The following is a 19716-nucleotide window of genomic DNA, read 5'->3' on the forward strand; positions in this document are numbered from 1 at the left end:
TTGTCCCAGAACAGAGGCAAAGGGCATTGCATTCATACATTAGTGATTGAATTGAGTTGCGAATCTTCGTAAGGCGATTTCATTAGCGCACATGTGAATTTTGCATAGCATATGTATTATGCGATAATTCGAATTATCGCATATGCGAAATAATAACGAATTTGAATAATCGCGAATATTTTACGAATATTCTTTCGAATATTCACAAAATTTCGCGAATTCGAATATGGGACATGCCGCTCAACACTAGTGCTGGGCCTAAATTTATGACAATGGACTGTTGCAGTGGTGGGTGACGTGAAGCCTGATTCTCTGCTATGACATGCAGACTGATTCTCTGCTGACATGAAGCCAGATTGTCTGTTACGGGACCTCTCTCCTCTGCCTGGGTGCTGGGCCTAAATATATGCCAATGGACTGTTGCAGTGGTGGCTGACGTGAAGCCTCATTCTCTGCTATGACATGCAGACTAATTCTCTGCTGACATGAAGACAGATTCTCTGTTACGGGACCTCTCTCCTCTGCCTGGGTGCCGGGGCCTAAATATCTGAGAATGGACTGTTCCAGTGGTGGCTGACGTGAAGCCTCATTCTCTGCTATGACATGCAGACTAATTCTCTGCTGACATGAAGACAGATTCTCTGTTACGGGACCTCCCTCCTCTGCCTGGGTGCTGGGCCTAAATATATGCCAATGGACTGTTGCAGTGGTGGCTGACGTGAAGCCTCATTCTCTGCTATGACATGCAGACTAATTCTCTGCTGACATGAAGACAGATTCTCTGTTACGGGACCTCCCTCCTCTGCCTGGGTGCTGGGCCTAAATATATGCCAATGGACTGTTGCAGTGGTGGCTGACGTGAAGCCTCATTCTCTGCTATGACATGCAGACTGATTCTCTGCTGACATGAAGCCAGATTCTCTGTTACGGGACCTCTCTCCTCTGCCTGTGTGTGTGCTGGGCCTAAATATATGCCAATGGACTGTTGCAGTGGTGGCTGACGTGAAGCCTCATTCTCTGCTATGACATGCAGACTGATTCTCTGCTGACATGAAGCCAGATTCTCTGTTACGGGACCTCTCTCCTCTGCCTGTGTGTGTGCTGGGCCTAAATATATGCCAATGGACTGTTGCAGTGGTGGCTGACGTGAAGCCTCATTCTCTGCTATGACATGCAGACTAATTCTCTGCTGACATGAAGACAGATTCTCTGTTACGGGACCTCCCTCCTCTGCCTGGGTGCTGGGCCTAAATATATGCCAATGGACTGTTGCAGTGGTGGCTGACGTGAAGCCTCATTCTCTGCTATGACATGCAGACTAATTCTCTGCTGACATGAAGACAGATTCTCTGTTACGGGACCTCTCTCCTCTGCCTGGGTGCCGGGGCCTAAATATCTGAGAATGGACTGTTCCAGTGGTGGGTGACGGGAAGCCAGATTCTCTGCTATGGAACCTCTCTCCAATTGATTTTGGTTAATTTTTATTTATTTAATTTTTATTTTAATTCATTTCCCTATCCACATTTGTTTGCAGGGGATTTACCTACATGTTGCTGCCTTTTGCAGCCCTCTAGCTCTTTCCTGGGCTGTTTTACAGCCTTTTTAGTGCCGAAAAGTTCGGGTCCCCATTGACTTCAATGGGGTTCGGGTTCGGGACGAAGTTCGGATCGGGTTCGGATCCCGAACCCGAACATTTCCGGGATGTTCGGCCGAACTTCTCGAACCCGAACATCCAGGTGTTCGCTCAACTCTAGGCAGCTGCTGCCAAGGCCAATAAGATAATGGGTTGCATTAAAAGGGGCATAGATGCCCGTGATGAGAACATAGTCCTACCACTTTACAAATCATTAGTCAGACCACACATGGAGTACTGTGTACAGTTCTGGGCTCCTGTAAACAAGGCAGACATAGCAGAGCTGGAGAAGGTCCAGAGAAGGGCAACTAAAGTAATAACTGGAATGGGGCAACTACAGTACCCTGAAAGATTATCAAAATTAGGGTTATTCACTTTAGAAAAAAGAGGACTGAGGGGAGATCTAATTACTATGTATAAATATATCAGGGGTCAGTACAGAGATCTCTCCCATCATCTATTTATCCCCAGGACTGTGACGAGGGGACATCCTCTGCGTCTGGAGGAAGGAAGGTTTGTACACAAACATAGAAGAGGATTCTTTACAGTAAGAGCAGTGAGACTATGGAACTCTCTGCCTGAGGAGGTGGTGATGGTGAGTACAATAAAGGAAGAGGGGCCTGGATGTATTTCTGGAGTGTAATAATATTACAGGCTATAGCTACTAGAGAGGGAGTTATTCGGATTGCCTGATTGGAGTCGGGAAGGAATTTTTATTCCCCTAAAGTGGGGAAAATTGACTTCTACCTCACAGGTTTTTTTTGCCTTCCTCTGGATCAACTTGCAGTATGACAGGACGAACTGGATGGACAAATGTATTTTTTCGGCCTTATGTACTATGTTATATACTATGTTACTATCTGCTGCTATCATATGGAACTTTACAAAAGACTGTACAAGGAAGTTTTGGTTCACAACAACGTGTTCCTCAATTATTACCACTATCAATCGGTGTGCCACCGTTACAGGCACTGGCGTCACGAATCTTAAAGGGACCTTGCCCCAGGCACATTAAACACCTGCAACATCCAGGGCACCTCACCCAACATCAGGACTGGTCCCTACATACAGAGAGTGCCCCAGAGGACCCCTGTGCCAGCCTCTCCATCACTACTGTACGCCTGCCCAGGGTCCCCCTACAAACTGTGAGTAACCCAGAGCAACCCTCGTATGCCTATTAACCGTGACCTCACATCGCAATACCCTGCAGGTCTGCGTACTGCATGCTGTTTCCTGCTCCGGGCCTAGTGATCATGTGATCGCTAGGTCCTGAGTAACTTAACAAGCCGCCACTCTGCAGTGCATGTGAGGAGGCTGCATACCTCATGCAACTGGAGCTAATAGTTCAGCCCCAAATGCAGGAGAAACTAACAATAAAAAAATGCAATGTTAAAGGGTTTTCTGAGATTTTTGAACTGATGACCTATCCTCTGGATAGGTCAACAGTATGTGATTGGACCCCCGATACCGGATCAGTATCTGAGTCCGACCCCTGCCTATCAGCTGTTTGAGAAGGCACTGTCACTCGCAGAAGGGCCACGGCCTTCTTGCAGCTTTCCCATGCCATATGATGTCACATTTATTGGTCACATGGCCTAGGTGCAGCTCAGCCCGCTGAAGTGAATGGGGTTGAGCTTGCTACTGTGATTGCTACTGCCTCCTCAAACAGCTGATCGGTGCGGTGTCGGACCACCACCAATCAGGTACTGATGAACTATCCGGAGGTCATCATTTCTAAAAACTCTTTAAAATGTCCCCAAGTGGCTTGTATGACCTTATGGAGGGGCAAATAGCATAAAAAAAAAAAAAAAAGAATACACATAGAAACATAGAATGTGTCGGCAGATAAGAACCGTTTGGCCCATCTAGTCTGCCCAATATACTGAATACTTTGGATAGCCCCTGGCCCTATCTTATATGAAGGATGGCCTTATGCCTATCCCATGCATGCTTACACTCCTTCACTGTATTTGCAGCTACCACTTCTGCAGGAAGGCTATTCCATGCATCCACTACTCTCTCAGTAAAGTAATACTTCCTGATATTACTTTTAAACCTTTGCCCCTCTAATTGAAAACTATGTCCTCTTGTAGCAGTTTTTCTTCTTTTAAATATTCTCTCCTCTTTTACTGTGTGTATCCCCTCTATCTCGTCTTTCTTCCAAGCTATACATGTTTAGGTCCTTTAATCTTTCCTGGTAAGTTTTATCCTGCAATCCATGTACCAGTTTAGTAGCTCTTCTCTGAACTCTCTCCAAAGTATCAATATCCTTCTGGAGATATGGTCTCCAGTACTGTGCACAATACTCCAAATGAGGTTTCACTAGTGCTCTGTAGAGCGGCATGAGCACCTCCCTCTTTCTACTGCTAATGTCTCTCCGTATACACCCAAGCATTCTGCTAGCATTTCCTGCTGCTCTATGACATTGTCTGTCTACCTTTAAGTCTTCTGAAATAATTACCCCTAAATCCCTTTCCTCAGATACTGTGGTTAGGACTGTGTCACTGATTTTATATTCTGCTCTTGGGTTTTTACGCCACAGGTACATTATCTTGCACTTATCAACATTACATTTTAGTTGCCAGATTTTTGACCATTCCTCTAGTTTTCCTAAATCCTTTTCCATTTGGTGTATCCCTCCAGGAACATCAACCCTGTTACAAATCTTTGTGTCATCAGCAAAAAGACACACCTTACCATCGAGGCCTTCTGCAATTTCGCTGATAAAGATATTAAACAATATGGGTCCCAGAACAGATTCCTGAGGTACCCCACTGGTAAAAAGACCATGGTCTGAATATACTCCATTGACTATAACCCTCTGTTGTCTGTCCCTCAGCCACTCCCTAATCCATTTAACAATATGGGAGTCCAAGCACAAAGACTGCAATTTATTGATAAGCCTTCTATGTGGGATAGTATCAAAAGCCTTACTAAAGACTAGATAAGTGATGTCTACTGCACCTCCGCCATCTATTATTTTAGTCACCCAATCAAAAAAATCTATAAGATTAGTTTGACATGATCTCCCTGAAGTAAACCCATGCTATTTTTCATCTTTTCAATCCATGGGATTTTAGATGTTCCGCAATCCTCTCCTTGAGTATGGTTTCCATTAATTTCCCCACTATCGATGTCAGGCTTACTGGCCTATAGTTGCCCAATTCCTCCCTACTACTTTTCTTGTGAATGGGCACAACATTTGCTCATTTCCAATCTTCTGGGACGACTCCCGTTACCAGTGATTGGTTAAATAAATCTGTTAATGGTTTTGCTAGTTCACCGCTATGGTCTTTTAATAGCTTTGGGTGTATCCCATCAGGCCCCTGTAACTGAGGTCCTTTTCCTTCATTTTCCTTTGTAAAAACTGAACAGAAGTATTCATTGAGGCAGTCAGCTAGTTCTTTATCTTCTTCCATATACCTTCCTTCTTTTGTTTTTAATTTGGTAATTCCTTGTTTTAGTTTCCTTCTTTCATTTATGTATCTGAAGACTGCCTTATCGCCTTTTTTCACTGACTGAGCTAATTTCTCTTCTGCCTGTGCTTTAGAAACTCTTATAACTTGTTTGGCCTCTCTCTGCCTAATCTTATAAATTTGCCTGTCATCCTCGTTTTTTTTGTTTTTTTTTATAATTACTAAATGCTATCTTTTTGTTTTTAATGATTTTGGCCACTTCTGCTGAGTACCACAGTGGTCTCTTCCTTTTTTAGCTTTTACTGACAATCCTACATACTACAGCTTCTAGCCCTGCGCCATGTGACTGTAAACTGTATATCCCAAAATATGTCAAAATGACTGTAAAAAAAAGGAGATATAAATTAAAAATATATTTTAGTTGCATTTTGCACTATTAAATTTTTTTTTAAAAAAAAGGGTGAAACACATACTTCATTTTTTTTTACATTTTCCCAGGTATAAAAAAAAAAAAGATACTCAATTAAAAATGGCATAAAAATATATAAAGCCCCATGTATCACTGAGAAAAAACATGAAATTATCACAGAAAAAAACATGTTATGGCTTTAAGCCACGCATTAAAAAAACAAAAAATTTGTCTGGTCAGGAATGGGAGTAAGGCTACGGCTGCACAACGATATTTGCTGCGCGACTATTCGTCGCACTAATGTCGAGTCACATTTTTTATAATGACAGTCTATAGTGTTGCACTGTGACATGCGACATGCTGTGACTGCAACACAACAGTTGCACAAAGATCCATTCAAGTTGGATTTTTGTGCTACTGTCGTCGCAGTATGCTGCATGTCGCAGTGCGACATCATAGACTATCATTACAAAAAATGTCACACAACGTTACTGCGACATAAATGTCCCGCGACACACGTCAAAGTGTAGTTGTACTCTTTTGTCAAGTAGCCATACCTTAAGGGGATCAGTCTTGAACTTGTTAAATCTGCAAAGATACCTTTGTGACCAGAGACAGAGTCAGGGCGGGTTGGTATTGGCGTTATGGCCTTCTGTTATAGGTTCCATTATAACAAAGTTATAACGGAATATAACTGAATTTTAGGATGGAAAACAAAGCTGAAGCCTTTAAGAGGCGTTCCGTTTTGCTCCATCCTAATACATGTCTATGGGCCAAATAACAGTTCCATTTTATTTCTGTTATCCATGACAGAAAAAATTGTCCTCTGTTATAATGGAACCTATAACAGAATGCCATAAAGCCAACGCGAACCCGCCCTTAGCATTGTAGAAAAAAGAACTTCAAGTGCCCTAAGGGTGGTCCAAACCTGGCAAGTGCTCCAACTCTCGTCAGTAAACCCTGCCCAACACCTCCGCCTCGGTGTAGATTCATAGCTCCAGTGTTGTGCTATATCAGTGTGTGGGTTTAGTTTTTCTCTACAAAGCCAAGTCAATCTGTGTTCAATAATATGTTTGAACATGTATATTAAGGGAACCTGTCATGTTTAATCTGCAGGCACCATGCTACAGAGCAGCCATAGCTGAGAAGATTGATATATAGCTCTGTAGGAAAAGATTCTGTATACTCTATTACTATAATTATTGCTATAATTATTACTACTCTAATAATTGCTAAAAATATAATAATTTGATTTAATTGGTAATTTTTTCTTTACTTTATACTTTGGCTAATTTTTTTCTTCTTTTTTTTGCTTTGCATGGGGGAAAATTGGAAAAATAGGAGAAAATTTTTAATTTCCTTGTGTTTTCTGTTTATAATTTTATGTGTTTGGTTTAATCCAGAGAAATGTAGGACATAAAGTAATCCCTGCACTTTGTACCACCTACATTATCACTATTTCTTCCTTTTTTCATTTTGTGTTTAGGTTGTATGTGGGATCTATATACAGGTGCAAAGCACACTTGTGCAGAAATTTGTATTATTTCACAGAATTTATTTTTATCCCTTCCTTCTTCCCTTTACCTTCTTTATTCCTGCCTGATCATTGCATCTCCCTGCAGACGCAGTCAGTTTTGTTTTTTGGAATTTTCCTCTTTTGCTCCTCGCCTTCCAAGACCCATAACTGTTTAAATGTTCTGTTCACATAGCCACATAAGGGTTTATTTTTTACCGGACAAGTTACATTTTTTTAATGCCACCATCTATCATAGCTTGTACAGGAAAATTGGATTTGTGGTGTGAAGTTGGAAAGACAAAAATGCAATTCTGCCATGTTTTTCTGGGCTTTGTGTTCACAGCATTCGCTATGCATTAAAAATGAGCATCTTATTCTGCGGATCAGTATGAATACCAAATTTATATTGTTTCTATTATGTTTTACTACTTAGAAAAAATAAACAAAAACTTTAAAAAAAAATCTTTTATTTTCATCCTCAAAAAATAGGGTATCACTAGTGAGAGACCTGGCTGTAAGGAGAGTGAGTGATAATGTGTGACCACCAGCACACAGCATATTAAGAGGACATGCACATTGCTATAAACTTTGACCTCCAGGTGACGCCATACTATGCAAGAAAATCACTAAACTAGCTGTAGCCCTATGTAAGAAAGACAAATGAACACATCACTAGTTTCATTGAAGAATCATATTAAGTGATTAATCAGAAGACAAATGATAAGTTAGGTGTGTGAACACATTGGCTACCCGCCCACTATTATAAACTGGTGTAGTAATATGGACAATGGACAAATGCTGAACATTTCAGGAAACGGTTTGTAGACTGTAAACATTACCGTATCACTAGTAAAGTCATATAGGGTTGGCTCTTGATCAAACGATTCTGCATTTTCATTGCTTGGGAGAACTGTCCAGCTGTCTCCTGCCGGAGGGGCACTGGAAAGCTGGTAGGAAAGGGTTTTCATCGGCCTTCCATCTGCCATTAAAATGTAAAACAGCAAATACTGAGAATAGTTGTATTACTTATATAAAAAATGCACTGTTATTTGACAATTAGATGTGATAATTAGAGTGTTTTATACTGATGACCTATCCTCTGGATAGGTAGTGAGTAGCTGATTGGTGGGGTCCCGGCACCTGAATAGGCCTTGGCTGTCCACTGGATAGTGGCTATGCTTGGTATGGCAGCTTAAATGAGACTGAGCTGCACCTAGGCCATGTGACCTATGAACGAGATGCCACTGGCCTAAGGTAAGCTGTTGAGGCCCTTAAGGGAGCACCGCAGCCTCTTCAAGCAGCTGATCGTGGGGGTGCCGGGAGTTGGACCCCCACCAATCTGATACAGATGACCTATCCTGAGGATACAGTAGGTCATCAGTATAAAACATTCGGACAACCCCTTTAACTCATTTATTACAGGGTGTTCAGGATTTTCCTTGCAGTGCCACAGTAACTTAAAGGGGCTCTGTCACTTTAGTAAGTGGCATTATCATGTAGAGAAAGTTAATACAAGGCACTTACTAATGTATTGTGATTGTCCATATTGCCTCCGTTGCTGGCTGGATCCATTTTTCCATCGCATTATACACTGCTTGTTTCCAGGGGTTGCAACCACCCTGCAATCCAGCAGTGGTGGTTGTTCTTGCACACTATAGGAAAAAATGCTAGCCTCTCTGGTGGCCGGGACTGTGGGAGCTCAGATGAGCTGGTGCTTTTTCTATAGTGTGCACGAACGGCCACCGCTGATGGATTGCAGGGCGGTTGCCACCCCTGGAAACGAGCAATGTATAATGTGATGGAAAAAGGAATCTAGCCAGCAAAGGATGCAATATGGACAATCACAATACATTAGTAACTGCCTTGTATTAACTTTCTCTACAAGATAAATGCCATTTGCTCAAGTGAGACAACCCCTTTAATGGCCCTCTAGTGACTCCATATAGAAACAGCGAGGCAAGCTGGTAGCATTACTTTCTTTAAAGTCAACATTCACATGTTTTATTATGTTCTATCTGGGTACAGTATAGGATAAAGGGGGTACATTGAGCTTGAGCATATACAGCTGCAAAGAAAAAAACGTGTCAGTCAACACATCCCAATGCGCAAGTGCACGTTGCTATGGCTGAAAACACAAAGAAAAAAAACAATGCAACAGTACTCTGCAAACCAAATAAAGTACAAAAAAGTGTTCTAATGCTAATGCTATGCTTATTAAGTAAATTTGAGATTCTTGGCAAATACATTTTGTACAAAATTATTTGGGCCCATCTGCCACACGTCAAGGCGATCTCTATAAGGCGGGAACCTAACACTAAATTCTATCTGTTATGTGCCATGACGGCTACCATACAATTTAAGGAGTGTAGGTTCCACATGCATGCTGGGCCCACCTTAATTTTTGTCATTTTCTCATTGCATTCGTTGGGGGCCATCTGGCACCAGGAGAGGTGTGGAGTGGGCTCGGCATGCATGTTGGTACCTGCATTCCCTGGATTTAATGGAAGCCATTTTGGCACCAAAAATGACTAAAATTTAGGTGGGCCCTGCATGCATGTGGAACATGCATTCCCTGAATTTTATGGTAGCCGTCATGGCACATAACAGGTAGTTATTTAGTGTTAGGTTCCCATCTTACAGAGCTCGCCTTGACTTTTGTACAAAATGTATTTGCCAAGAATCTCAAATTTACTTATTAAGCATAGCATTAGCATTAGAAAAATTTTTTGTACTTTATTTGATTTGCAGAGTGCTGTTGCATTGTATTTTTTTCTTTGATCATATACAGCGTTACATTAATTGATGCGTTATGTTAGTGTAAGTGTTTGATCAGACATGCAGGTCTTTTGATACATATTTTGAAGCCCAAACCACGAATGGATAAAAAAAAAAAAAAAAAGTAATATTTGTCCATTACTTTCTCAGTCCTTACTGTGAGTGTCAGTAGAGTCAGTTCAGCTCAGTTTGTCTCAGTTACATGCCCAATCTTGCACCAGTGGCGTGGAAGACCGAGGAAGACAATGCAGCTGCTATAGGGCTACATTCATTACAGGCTCCTGTCCAGCTCCAGTCTAGAATCATAACAAGTCCATGTACATTTAGTAAAGGAACTGCACAGAAAATACTGCAGTTCACAGGTTAGAAAGGTGCATCTGCCAGGACCTGTGATGACATAATCACAGGTCCTTCAACCCCCAACAGCATGGAAAAGAACTGCAAGATAAGCTCTCCATTAAGACTAGAATGGAGTGGTAGCAGGAGGTCCTCCCCTTTTCTCTTCAGTCCCCCCTCCCCAATCCCTGTTTTTAATCATATCTGGCCAAATTGTGCCCAAAGTGTCAATATTTTGTGTGGCCACCATTATTTTCCAGCACTGCCTTAACTCTCTTGGGCATGGAGTTCACTAGAGCACAGGTTGCCACTGGAATCCTCTTCCACTCCTCCATGATGACATGGTGGATGTTAAAGACATTGTGTTCCGCCACCTTCTGTTTGAGGTTTTCCCACAGATGCTCAATAGGGTTTAGGTCTGGAGACATGCTTGGCCAGTCCAGCACCTTTACCTTGAGTTTCTTTATCAAGGCAATGGTCATCTTGGAGGTGTGTTTGGAGTCGTTAGAATATTAGAATATTGCTCTACGGTCCAGTTTCTGAAGGGAGGGGATCATGCTCTGCTTCAGTATGTCACAGTACATGTTGACATTCATGGTTCCATCAATAAAGTTGAACTCCACACAGCCGGCAGCACTCATGCAGCCCCAAACAGTGACACCCATGCTTGACTGTAAGCAAGACGCACTTGTCTTCGTACTCCTCACCTGGTTGCCACCACACAAGCTTGACACTATCTGAACCAAATAAGTTTATCTTGGTCTCATTAGACCACAGGGCATGGTTCCAGTAATCCATGTCCTTAGTTGGCTTGTCTTCAGCAAACTGCTCGCTCTTTAGTGCATCATCTTTAGAAGAGGCTTTCTTCTGGAAAGACAGTCATACAGACCAATTTGATGCAGTGTGCGATGTATGGTCTGAACACCAGGCCCAGCGCTATAATAAGGCAGACCAAGCGGCTGCCTTAGGGCGCAGAGAAGGGGGGTGGCGGAAAAATGAAACTTTTTTTTATTTTTTATTAATCACTTGCACGCCACCGGCCACCTGCGGCTGTTGTCCTCTGTGTGGTGGTCCTAATATCTTCTCTCTGGGCTCCGGAGTCCTGACAAGTTGTTTGAGGACCTTTCCCACTCAGCCAATCAGTGGTCGCAGTTGTGTCACGTGTCAGGGCAGTGATTCCCGCTGAGCTAATCACTGACCTGACACGTGACACAGCTGCGGCCACTGATTGGCTGAGTAGGAAAGGTCCTCAAAGTCTTGTCGGGAGCCCAAGAAGATACTAGGACCACACAGAGGAGAAGGGGAGCTGCTGCAGACGGGACCAGGGCCAGGTGAGGAGCATAATGTTTATTTTTACACAACATTAAATGGGGAGAAATGTGCCATTGAGGGGGAGAAATGTGACATGGAGGGGGAGAAATGTGACATGGAGGGGGAGAAATGTGTCATGGAGGGGGTGAAATGTGACATGGAGGGGGAGAAATGTGACATGGAGGGGGAGAACTGTGACATGGAGGGGGAGAACTGTGAAATGGAGGGGGAGAACTGTGCACATGGGGGAAGAAATGTGACACAAAGGGTGTGATGTTATGTAAAAAGGAGGGGGTGATGTGACATGGAGGGAGAGAAATGTGACATTTCTTCCCCTCCATGTCACATCACCCCCCCTTTGTCACATTTCAACCCCCTTCATGTCACATTTCTCCCCCATGTCACATTTCAACCCCCTCCATGCCACATTTCAACCCCTTCCATGTCACATTTCACCCCCTCCATGTCAAATTTTAACCTCCTCCATGTCACATTTCAACCCCCTCCATGTCACATTTCACCCCTACCATGTCACATTTTAACCTCCTCCATGTCACATTTCAACCCCCTCCATGTCACATTTCTCCCCCTCCATGTCAAATTTCAACCTCCCCATGTCACATTTCAACCCCCTCCATGTCACATTTCTCCCCCGTCCATGTCACATCACCCCCTACGTGTCACATTTCTCATCCCACACCATGTCACATCACCCCCTCCATGTCACATCACCCCCACCGAGCCAAAATGTAGCTTCGCTTGTGTGGGCAAAAATCCTTGCACCGGCCCTGCTGAGCACTGACAGGCTGACCCCTCAGCCCTTTAACCTCTGCAGCAATGCTGGCAGCACTCATATGTCTATTTTAAAAAGACAACCTCTGGATATGACGCTGAGCATGTGCACTCAACTTCTTTGGTCGACCATTGCGAGGCCTGTTCTGAGTGGAACCTGTCTTGTTAAACCGGTGTATGGTCTTGGCCACTCTGCTGCAGCTCAGTTGGGTGTTGGCAACCTTCTTATAGCCTAGGCCATCTTTATGTAGAGAAACAATTCTTTTTTTCAGATTCTCAGAGAGTTCTTTGCCATGAGGTGCCATGTTGAACTTCCAGTGACCAGTATGAGGCATTGTGAGAGCGGTGACACCAAATTTAACACACCTGCTCCCCATTCACAACTGAGACCTTGCAACCCTAACTAGTCACATGACATCTGAGAGGGAAAACTGCTAATTGGGCACAATTTGGCCATTGTCACTTAAGGGTGTACTCACTTTTGTTGCGAGCGGTTTAGACATTAATGGCTGTGTGTTGAGTTATTTTGAGGGCACACTAAATGTACACTGTTATACAAGCTGCACACTGACTACTTTACATTGTATCAAAGTGTCAGATCTTCAGTATAGACCCAGGAAAAGTTACACTAAAATATTGACATAAATGTGAGGGGTGTACTCACTTTTGTGAGATACTGTACATATAGTACTGTAGATAGTTACAATGACCACCACCTCATGTACCTCACATAGTGGCCTTAATGTATAACTAACCACATATATCTGTACAAACTGCATCTATCATACCTTGTATGTCTAACATCAGTACACTTCTATATATATAATATATATATATATATATATATATAGATATACACACTGCATATATTATACAGTATAATAGATGCAGTGGGCATAGATATATAGTATATCCAGCAGTGTACTGATATGTGAGGAACAAGGTATAATACACCCAGTGGATATAGATATATAGTATATACAGCAGAGTACTGATGTAATTTATACCTTGTATCTCACATATCAGTACATTGCTGTATATACTATTTATCTGTACACACTGCATCCATTATACCTCTATCTGACTGTCGGCAACATGCGACCTGTGACGTTACAATTTCTTTTACCCACTCCATTCTTCCTTCTACCAGGAGGTTCTCTGACTCCAACTCCAGCCTTACTGCTCCTGTCCTGCAAGTCCTAAACAGAGGTGAGACATTTAAATGGGGACAATGCTGCTGCCAGTGGAGGAGTGTTTGTCAGAGGACTATAATGCTGGGTATTTTGTACTTCATGGTGGTATTTATTTGGTGCTGTTGGGGAGATATTTTGTGCAGCAATGTTGTATTTATATGGTGAAGTTGGGAAGGTAATTTGGCAATGCATGCTGGTATCAAATGGTGGTCAGAGGTATTTTGAGCTTCATCATGGTATGTGTTGCTGTTGGGGAGGGTAAAGTAGGTCCCTGACCACGTGATTAGGCATTTTTGTGTTCCACTTTTATTTCCTTTCTTGTATTCATGGGTTACATAAAGTATAGACCAAGTAAAGCAATAGTCACCTCTGCAGTGTGCACCATTATTTTTAAGCAATATCATAACTGTCAGTCACTGATAGGACTTCCCTTATGGCTCCTAAACTCAGAAATAGCAGAGATATAAGGGAATAATTACATGTTTTGCTGAATCTTTTCCCACAACACTATCAAACTATCTGTCTGCTCATCTCCTCCTGCTCTATCACCTGCTGCCTGACGATTGGCCTACGTTTTCATGGCGACAGGTTGCCTTTGGCTTCGATATTATATGTGGAATGTTCACTCGACAAGGTACGTATTGTCTGACATCTGTAGGTTGTTCTTTCCTGTTCCTGGGAACTAAATGGTTAAAATGGGTCTGTGCACTGCTAAGGTTATGGTTCGGTTGACAATGTATTGGTGTGTGAATTGTTTTTGGTTTACACAGTGATGTATGTCTGAGAACAACATATATCTTATATAAGAAAAAAGAATGAATACTAGGATCAGTTATGACCAGTGACCTACAGAAATTTACATTTATTAGGTTAAATCTGCGCAATTTTCAGTCTGCGTTATTGCAGATCACATGCAGACCCATTTATTTCTATGGGGCCACAAAATATGCGGACTGCCAGAAATGATATTCTTGGGATGCACATGGACCACATCTGTATTTTGTGGTTCCCGATTGGCAGGCCGCAAAACGGATACGGTTGTGTGAATGTAGCCTTATAGAGAGGGGATGCAGTGATTGTTGTGCTGCACAGGTGGATTACGGTATATTTATAGAAAAATGAATACCACTAAAACCTCACGAGCTTATTGTATCATGTACTGTACTTTCGCAATAAAAAGAATATAAGGCAAATTAGTGCATTCTGGCCCTAATAAAGCACTGAGTCTTCCTCATTTACTGGTATCAGCCATCCAAACTAAATAAATATTGCAGGCTGCAGTCCATTATAGCCGACCCTTCTTGGAACAGTAATGTAATCCTGAAGATAAAGCTTTTTTATAGTCTGAACTAGAGACAGCGTGTAAACACAGCTCCAGCTGAGCACACACTGCTCCATGCCATGGCTTATAACACATCTAATATTAGACGTGGGCAGAGAAACATGTTCCTGGATCAACAATGTGGTATCTGCTCCATACTGACCACTGACAGAATATCTATAGAACTCAGGCTATAGATAAATGACAATTAGAATGTTAGATAAATAACAGATTGATAGACCAGCCTACGGTGATACACATTAGATGTACGTTGGCCAAACCCACTGATTTCAGAGGGACCAGCTGATCATCTTTTGTGTAAGGGGTCCCCCATCTTTCCCCGAACAGGAGGGATTGGGCACTTGGATGTACACATTCCCAATCCTTTTGTTCTCGGAAGAAAAGACAATGTCAGAAGAACCTGGCAGCAGCTTACTCCACTCTCCCTATTGAGACCTCATGCATGCTTGGCGAAGGGGGGTCTGTAGAGATAGCTGTCAGCTATACGAGTGTTTGGTTGACAGTTCTTTGATGTCTATGGCCAGCCCTATGATATCAGTATCAGGTTTCTAAGACAAAGTATCATCTCTCATTTTAACACAAGAGATGTGCGTTTGTGTTCTTATCCTCTCCTCACATATCCCTCCTGAACCTGCTGCTAGAACTGTCCGGGTTTGCATAGATCTGTAGTCTCTTGATCAATAACGCCAAGTCTAAAGCCGTTCATCGCACCCTTCCACCAATATGGGTCTCACAACTTCACTCTAACTTCCCATTTCAATGATCATCGGAACATCTAGAATAGTGTTTATCCACCTGCGGTATGTGTAACCCAGGGGGTACGTGCCGCAGGGTGAGGGGATATCCAGAAAAGGCTTACCATCCAGCAATATTTCATTCCCCAGGATGGCACTACAGTTTAATACTGTGGCAAGGCATAGGAGACGATGTCTCTTTTTCTCGCTGTTCATTTTCATAGGCCTTAAACTTATCTGCTCCCTGAACCAGGATGAAAGTAGCTCAGGAAACAGCCAGAATAGGCCTGCGTCCTGCACGGCATTACAGATGGCAGCAAGGAATACGAGTGAGGTGAGTATATGATTTGGTTATTTTTCATTGGTAAATAACTTTTCATTTTAAATTTTCATTGGGCCACTGTTTATTATTAATGAGGCACTATGGTGCACTTAAATACTTTTAAGGGCACAAGAAGAGGGCAATAGTACCACTGGCGGCACTATGGGGGCAATTTTACTACTGGGGCGCACTATGGTGGTCTCCATACTTCTGGAACACCATAGGGGGTCATTATTACTGGGGAAACTATGGTGAGCTTTGCTACTTCTGGGGCCACTAAACGGGGACATTATTACTACTGGGGTCACTATAGGGGCATTTGGTTTCTGGGGAACACTATGGGGGCTTTATTACTACTAGGGGCACTATGGTGGGCTTTACTCTGGAAGCATTATAGGATGCCATTAGTGCTACGAGGGCGCTATGGGGATCTTTATTATAACTGGAGGACACTATGTGGGCTTTATTACTACTGGCAGCACAGCATGGGGGCATTCTTTCTACTGGGATACATTATGAGGTCTTTATTACTACTGGGGGCACTATGAGGACATTAGTACTACTGGGGGCACAATAGGTAGGCATTATTACTTATGGGGCATACTATGGGGGCTTTATTACTACTGGGGGGCTATAGGCGCCATTATTACTACTGGGGCATTATGGTGGGCACTAGTTCTACTGGGGCACTATAGATGGAATTATTACTATGGGGGTGTTATGGTGGGTTTTATTACTACTGGGGAACCATGGGGAACATGATTACTATTACTATGGGGGCATTATTACTTCTGGGGCACAATGGGGGACATTATTACTTTTGATTGCACTGAAGGGGCACTATTACTACTAAGGGCATTCTGGAAAAAAAAATACTATTGGTGAGACTTTTGGGAACACTATTGCTATGGACACCCTGGGAAAGTATTAGCTCAGTACAATTTTTTTTGGGGGGACACTGTTTATAGAACTATTACTGTAAGGGACACTATTTGCTGGGTGTAATTATTTTTGAGGGCACAGTGTGACAATAATTTTTAAAGATGGCACTGTTTGTGTGGTTGTAAATCAGGGTCCCTACTATATTTCCTGGATTGGGAGAGTTAAATTCTTTACAATGTTATTTCTGACAAACCTCCTTTACTTTTTTACTTTCTCTGGAAGATCTAAATTCCTAGCATGGTACACTCCACCCTGTACAGGCAAAGGCTCACAGGACAACTTGGCATACCCAACTTTATAAATACTACCAGGCAGCCCAGATAACTAAGTTGGCCCTCCTCCACTCAACAGAGAGTGCTCTCATCTAGTTTATCCTTGAAGTCTTGGAAATAGCATCATCTACCATATAGTCAATCCTGTGGACTCCCCAGCTTATCACTAACAATGCACAAAAACATCCCTTCAAAATATGGGACTAAGGCTACTTTTACACTTGTGGCAGAGTGATCCGGCAAGCAGTGATGATTAGTTTGCATTGTTCGCCCATGAGGCACAGGTAAGCCCTTACCTGTGCGCGAGCCGGTCTGAAATAAAATGCGGTCACCGGGAGCAGGCAGTTCCGAGAACAGCTGCCGGGGGCTTTCATCAGGCTGTTCGTCGCTGGAACAGCCTGCTCCCGGCTCCCGGTTCGATCCGGCAAAACGTATGCCAACTGATGGCATTAGTAAGACTGACCAGGATCCTGATCAGTCTTAAAAATGCCAGATCAGTCAGAAAAATGCATTGAAATGCTGGATCCGCCTTTCCAGTGTCATCCGGCAAAACGGATCCGGCATTTATTTTTTTTACCTTTTTTTCGGTCTGTGCTGGATTCGACACTAATACATTCCTATTGAAAAAAATGCCAGATCCGGCATTCAGGCTATTTTTTCGCCAGAGATAAAACCATAGCATGCTGCGGTTTTATATTCTGCCTGATCAGTCAAAATGACTGAACGGAAGACATCCTGAACGGATTACTCTCCATTCAGAATGCATGGGGATAAAACTGATCAGTTCTTTACCGGCATAGAGCCCTTTTGACGGAACTCAGTGCCAGAAAAGAAAAAACGCCAGTGTGAAAGTACCCTTAGTAAAATATTGTGGTCATCTGTTTTCCCCTCATTTACCTATAACGATTATGTTTCAAAATGGTAATCAGATTTTGTCTTAGTGCCCTAATGTTTGAGATTTTCTTTAGTTTTTTTTAGGTGGCATCTTTTCTCCAGTAGAATAGCTCATTTGGTTTTGGGCTATCTATATAACTGTGAGAGGTTCCAGTCCCCTTGAGACTGAAAAGAGGCTCCGGATTCAGGTCTATTATCTGTTCAGTCATAGGCCACAACATATGGAGAAACCCATGAGAAGCCCATTTACTGTAAATAGCAAATTGAAAACATAACCCCAGACTCTCGGAAATTAATCAATTTTTTTCCTTGCTGACAAAACATTGCATATGCACGGAAGAAAAATACCTTAGATTTGTCAGCAGTCAGTGATGACGCAATTGATACGTTGATCATTGAAAATCGACTTCCATCTTGGCAGACCACAAGGATATATTTCTGAAAGTCTGGACACTGTGGACAGACCAATGTCCTTCCGCCTCTTACTTTCAATATAATAGGGCACAAACATCTGTCCACTTTCCTTCTTACTTAGTCCTTCCCACTTGTCTGCTACCCTGTGCGTGATCCATATACTTTCTTTTTATCACTTTCCTCTGTCTTCTCCCAGTTTAAACTGGCCTCATCCATACCTCACCAACTAAGGCCCCATTAGGCCTCACTGACAAAATAACATTTTCTTTTATTGCATGCTAACCTAAGCCCCCCCCTCAAAGGGATAGAACGAAAGGATAAGTGTATTCTGGAATACTGAAACAGAGGCTCTAGTAGCCTGCCTCTGGCCTGGATGCAAGATGAAATACGGTTGGGCAAGGAAGCATTCTGGCTCATTTGCCTACTGATGTTGCACCTGGGCCTGTATATTCTGCATGCTCGTAAGTTTTCATAGCTGGTGTCCCAGCTGGTCACATTAATGCTCAATAAATCTGGTGACTTGGCAGGTCAAGGAAAAACGCAAATTGAAAACCCTGCCATGAGAGACAACACATGTGGCCGCAGGATGTCCTGCTCATATCGCTGAGCTGTTAGTGTCCCTCATATCACTACTATGCCATGGCAATCCAGATCATCGCACCAGCAGTTGCGGCAGTGTGCCGCTTCACAGCAAAGGCAGGATTGAAGCGCTCACCATGAGGCCTCCATACTCGAACCTTTGGATCATACACAGAACCTGAATTCTTCTCTAAAGATGATACGGTTCCAGTCCATAGTGGTCCATAGCAGTCCAGAGCTTGTTTGCCGCGAGGCCTCCATACTAGAAACTGACTATCGTCGTAACCTAAACAGAATGTGGATTCATCATTAAAAATTATATGGTTCCAGTCCATAGCAGTCCAGGGCTTGTCTTCCATGTGCCCTTGTGTAAACACTGCTCCCAAAGACTCCTAACTACTAGGTCATAACAGCATACATGGCAGGCAATTTCTTGAAACAACCATCCTGCTTCTCTCAGTCCAATGACGGGCCCCCTCTCAAAGGTCTGTCAACTGGGCAAAATGTCTTCATGTATGTTGTAGTGGCATGTCGAGCAGTCATCGATTTCTTACCGAGGTACACTACCCAACAGTAGGCTCTGAGGGCCTTTTTATAGGGAAGTGAGGGTAGCATTTTTGCACCCTGTAATCATTTACATATCTGCCTGAGACTCCATGCCGAGTTGTGCAGTAATCCGACATTTATATCTGGGTGTGTTATATTTTTTTTTCAATTAAGTTAATTGAACTTACATTTTAGTTGTTGGCTTTATGCCATTTTTCTTGTATTAATATTTTTGGGGAAAAAATGCTAAATTACAGTAGAAATATTTGTAAAAACAAAAACCCAAAGTA

General features: G+C 42.8%; 1 protein-coding gene across 3 annotated transcripts in view; it reads right to left on the reverse strand.

The window, feature by feature from the left end:
- ERICH6 (glutamate rich 6) overlaps positions 1-19716 on the reverse strand; it is a 114481-nt gene that overhangs the window by 46494 nt on the left and 48271 nt on the right. For all 3 annotated transcript variants that reach the window (XM_044291621.1, XM_044291620.1, XM_044291622.1), the window contains one exon: positions 7814-7953. In XM_044291621.1, coding sequence (XP_044147556.1) covers positions 7814-7953 — 140 coding nt within the window. The remainder of the gene's footprint in view (positions 1-7813; positions 7954-19716) is intronic.

Source organism: Bufo gargarizans, chromosome 4 (assembly GCF_014858855.1).
Source record: "Bufo gargarizans isolate SCDJY-AF-19 chromosome 4, ASM1485885v1, whole genome shotgun sequence".
Lineage (NCBI taxonomy): Eukaryota > Metazoa > Chordata > Amphibia > Anura > Bufonidae > Bufo > Bufo gargarizans.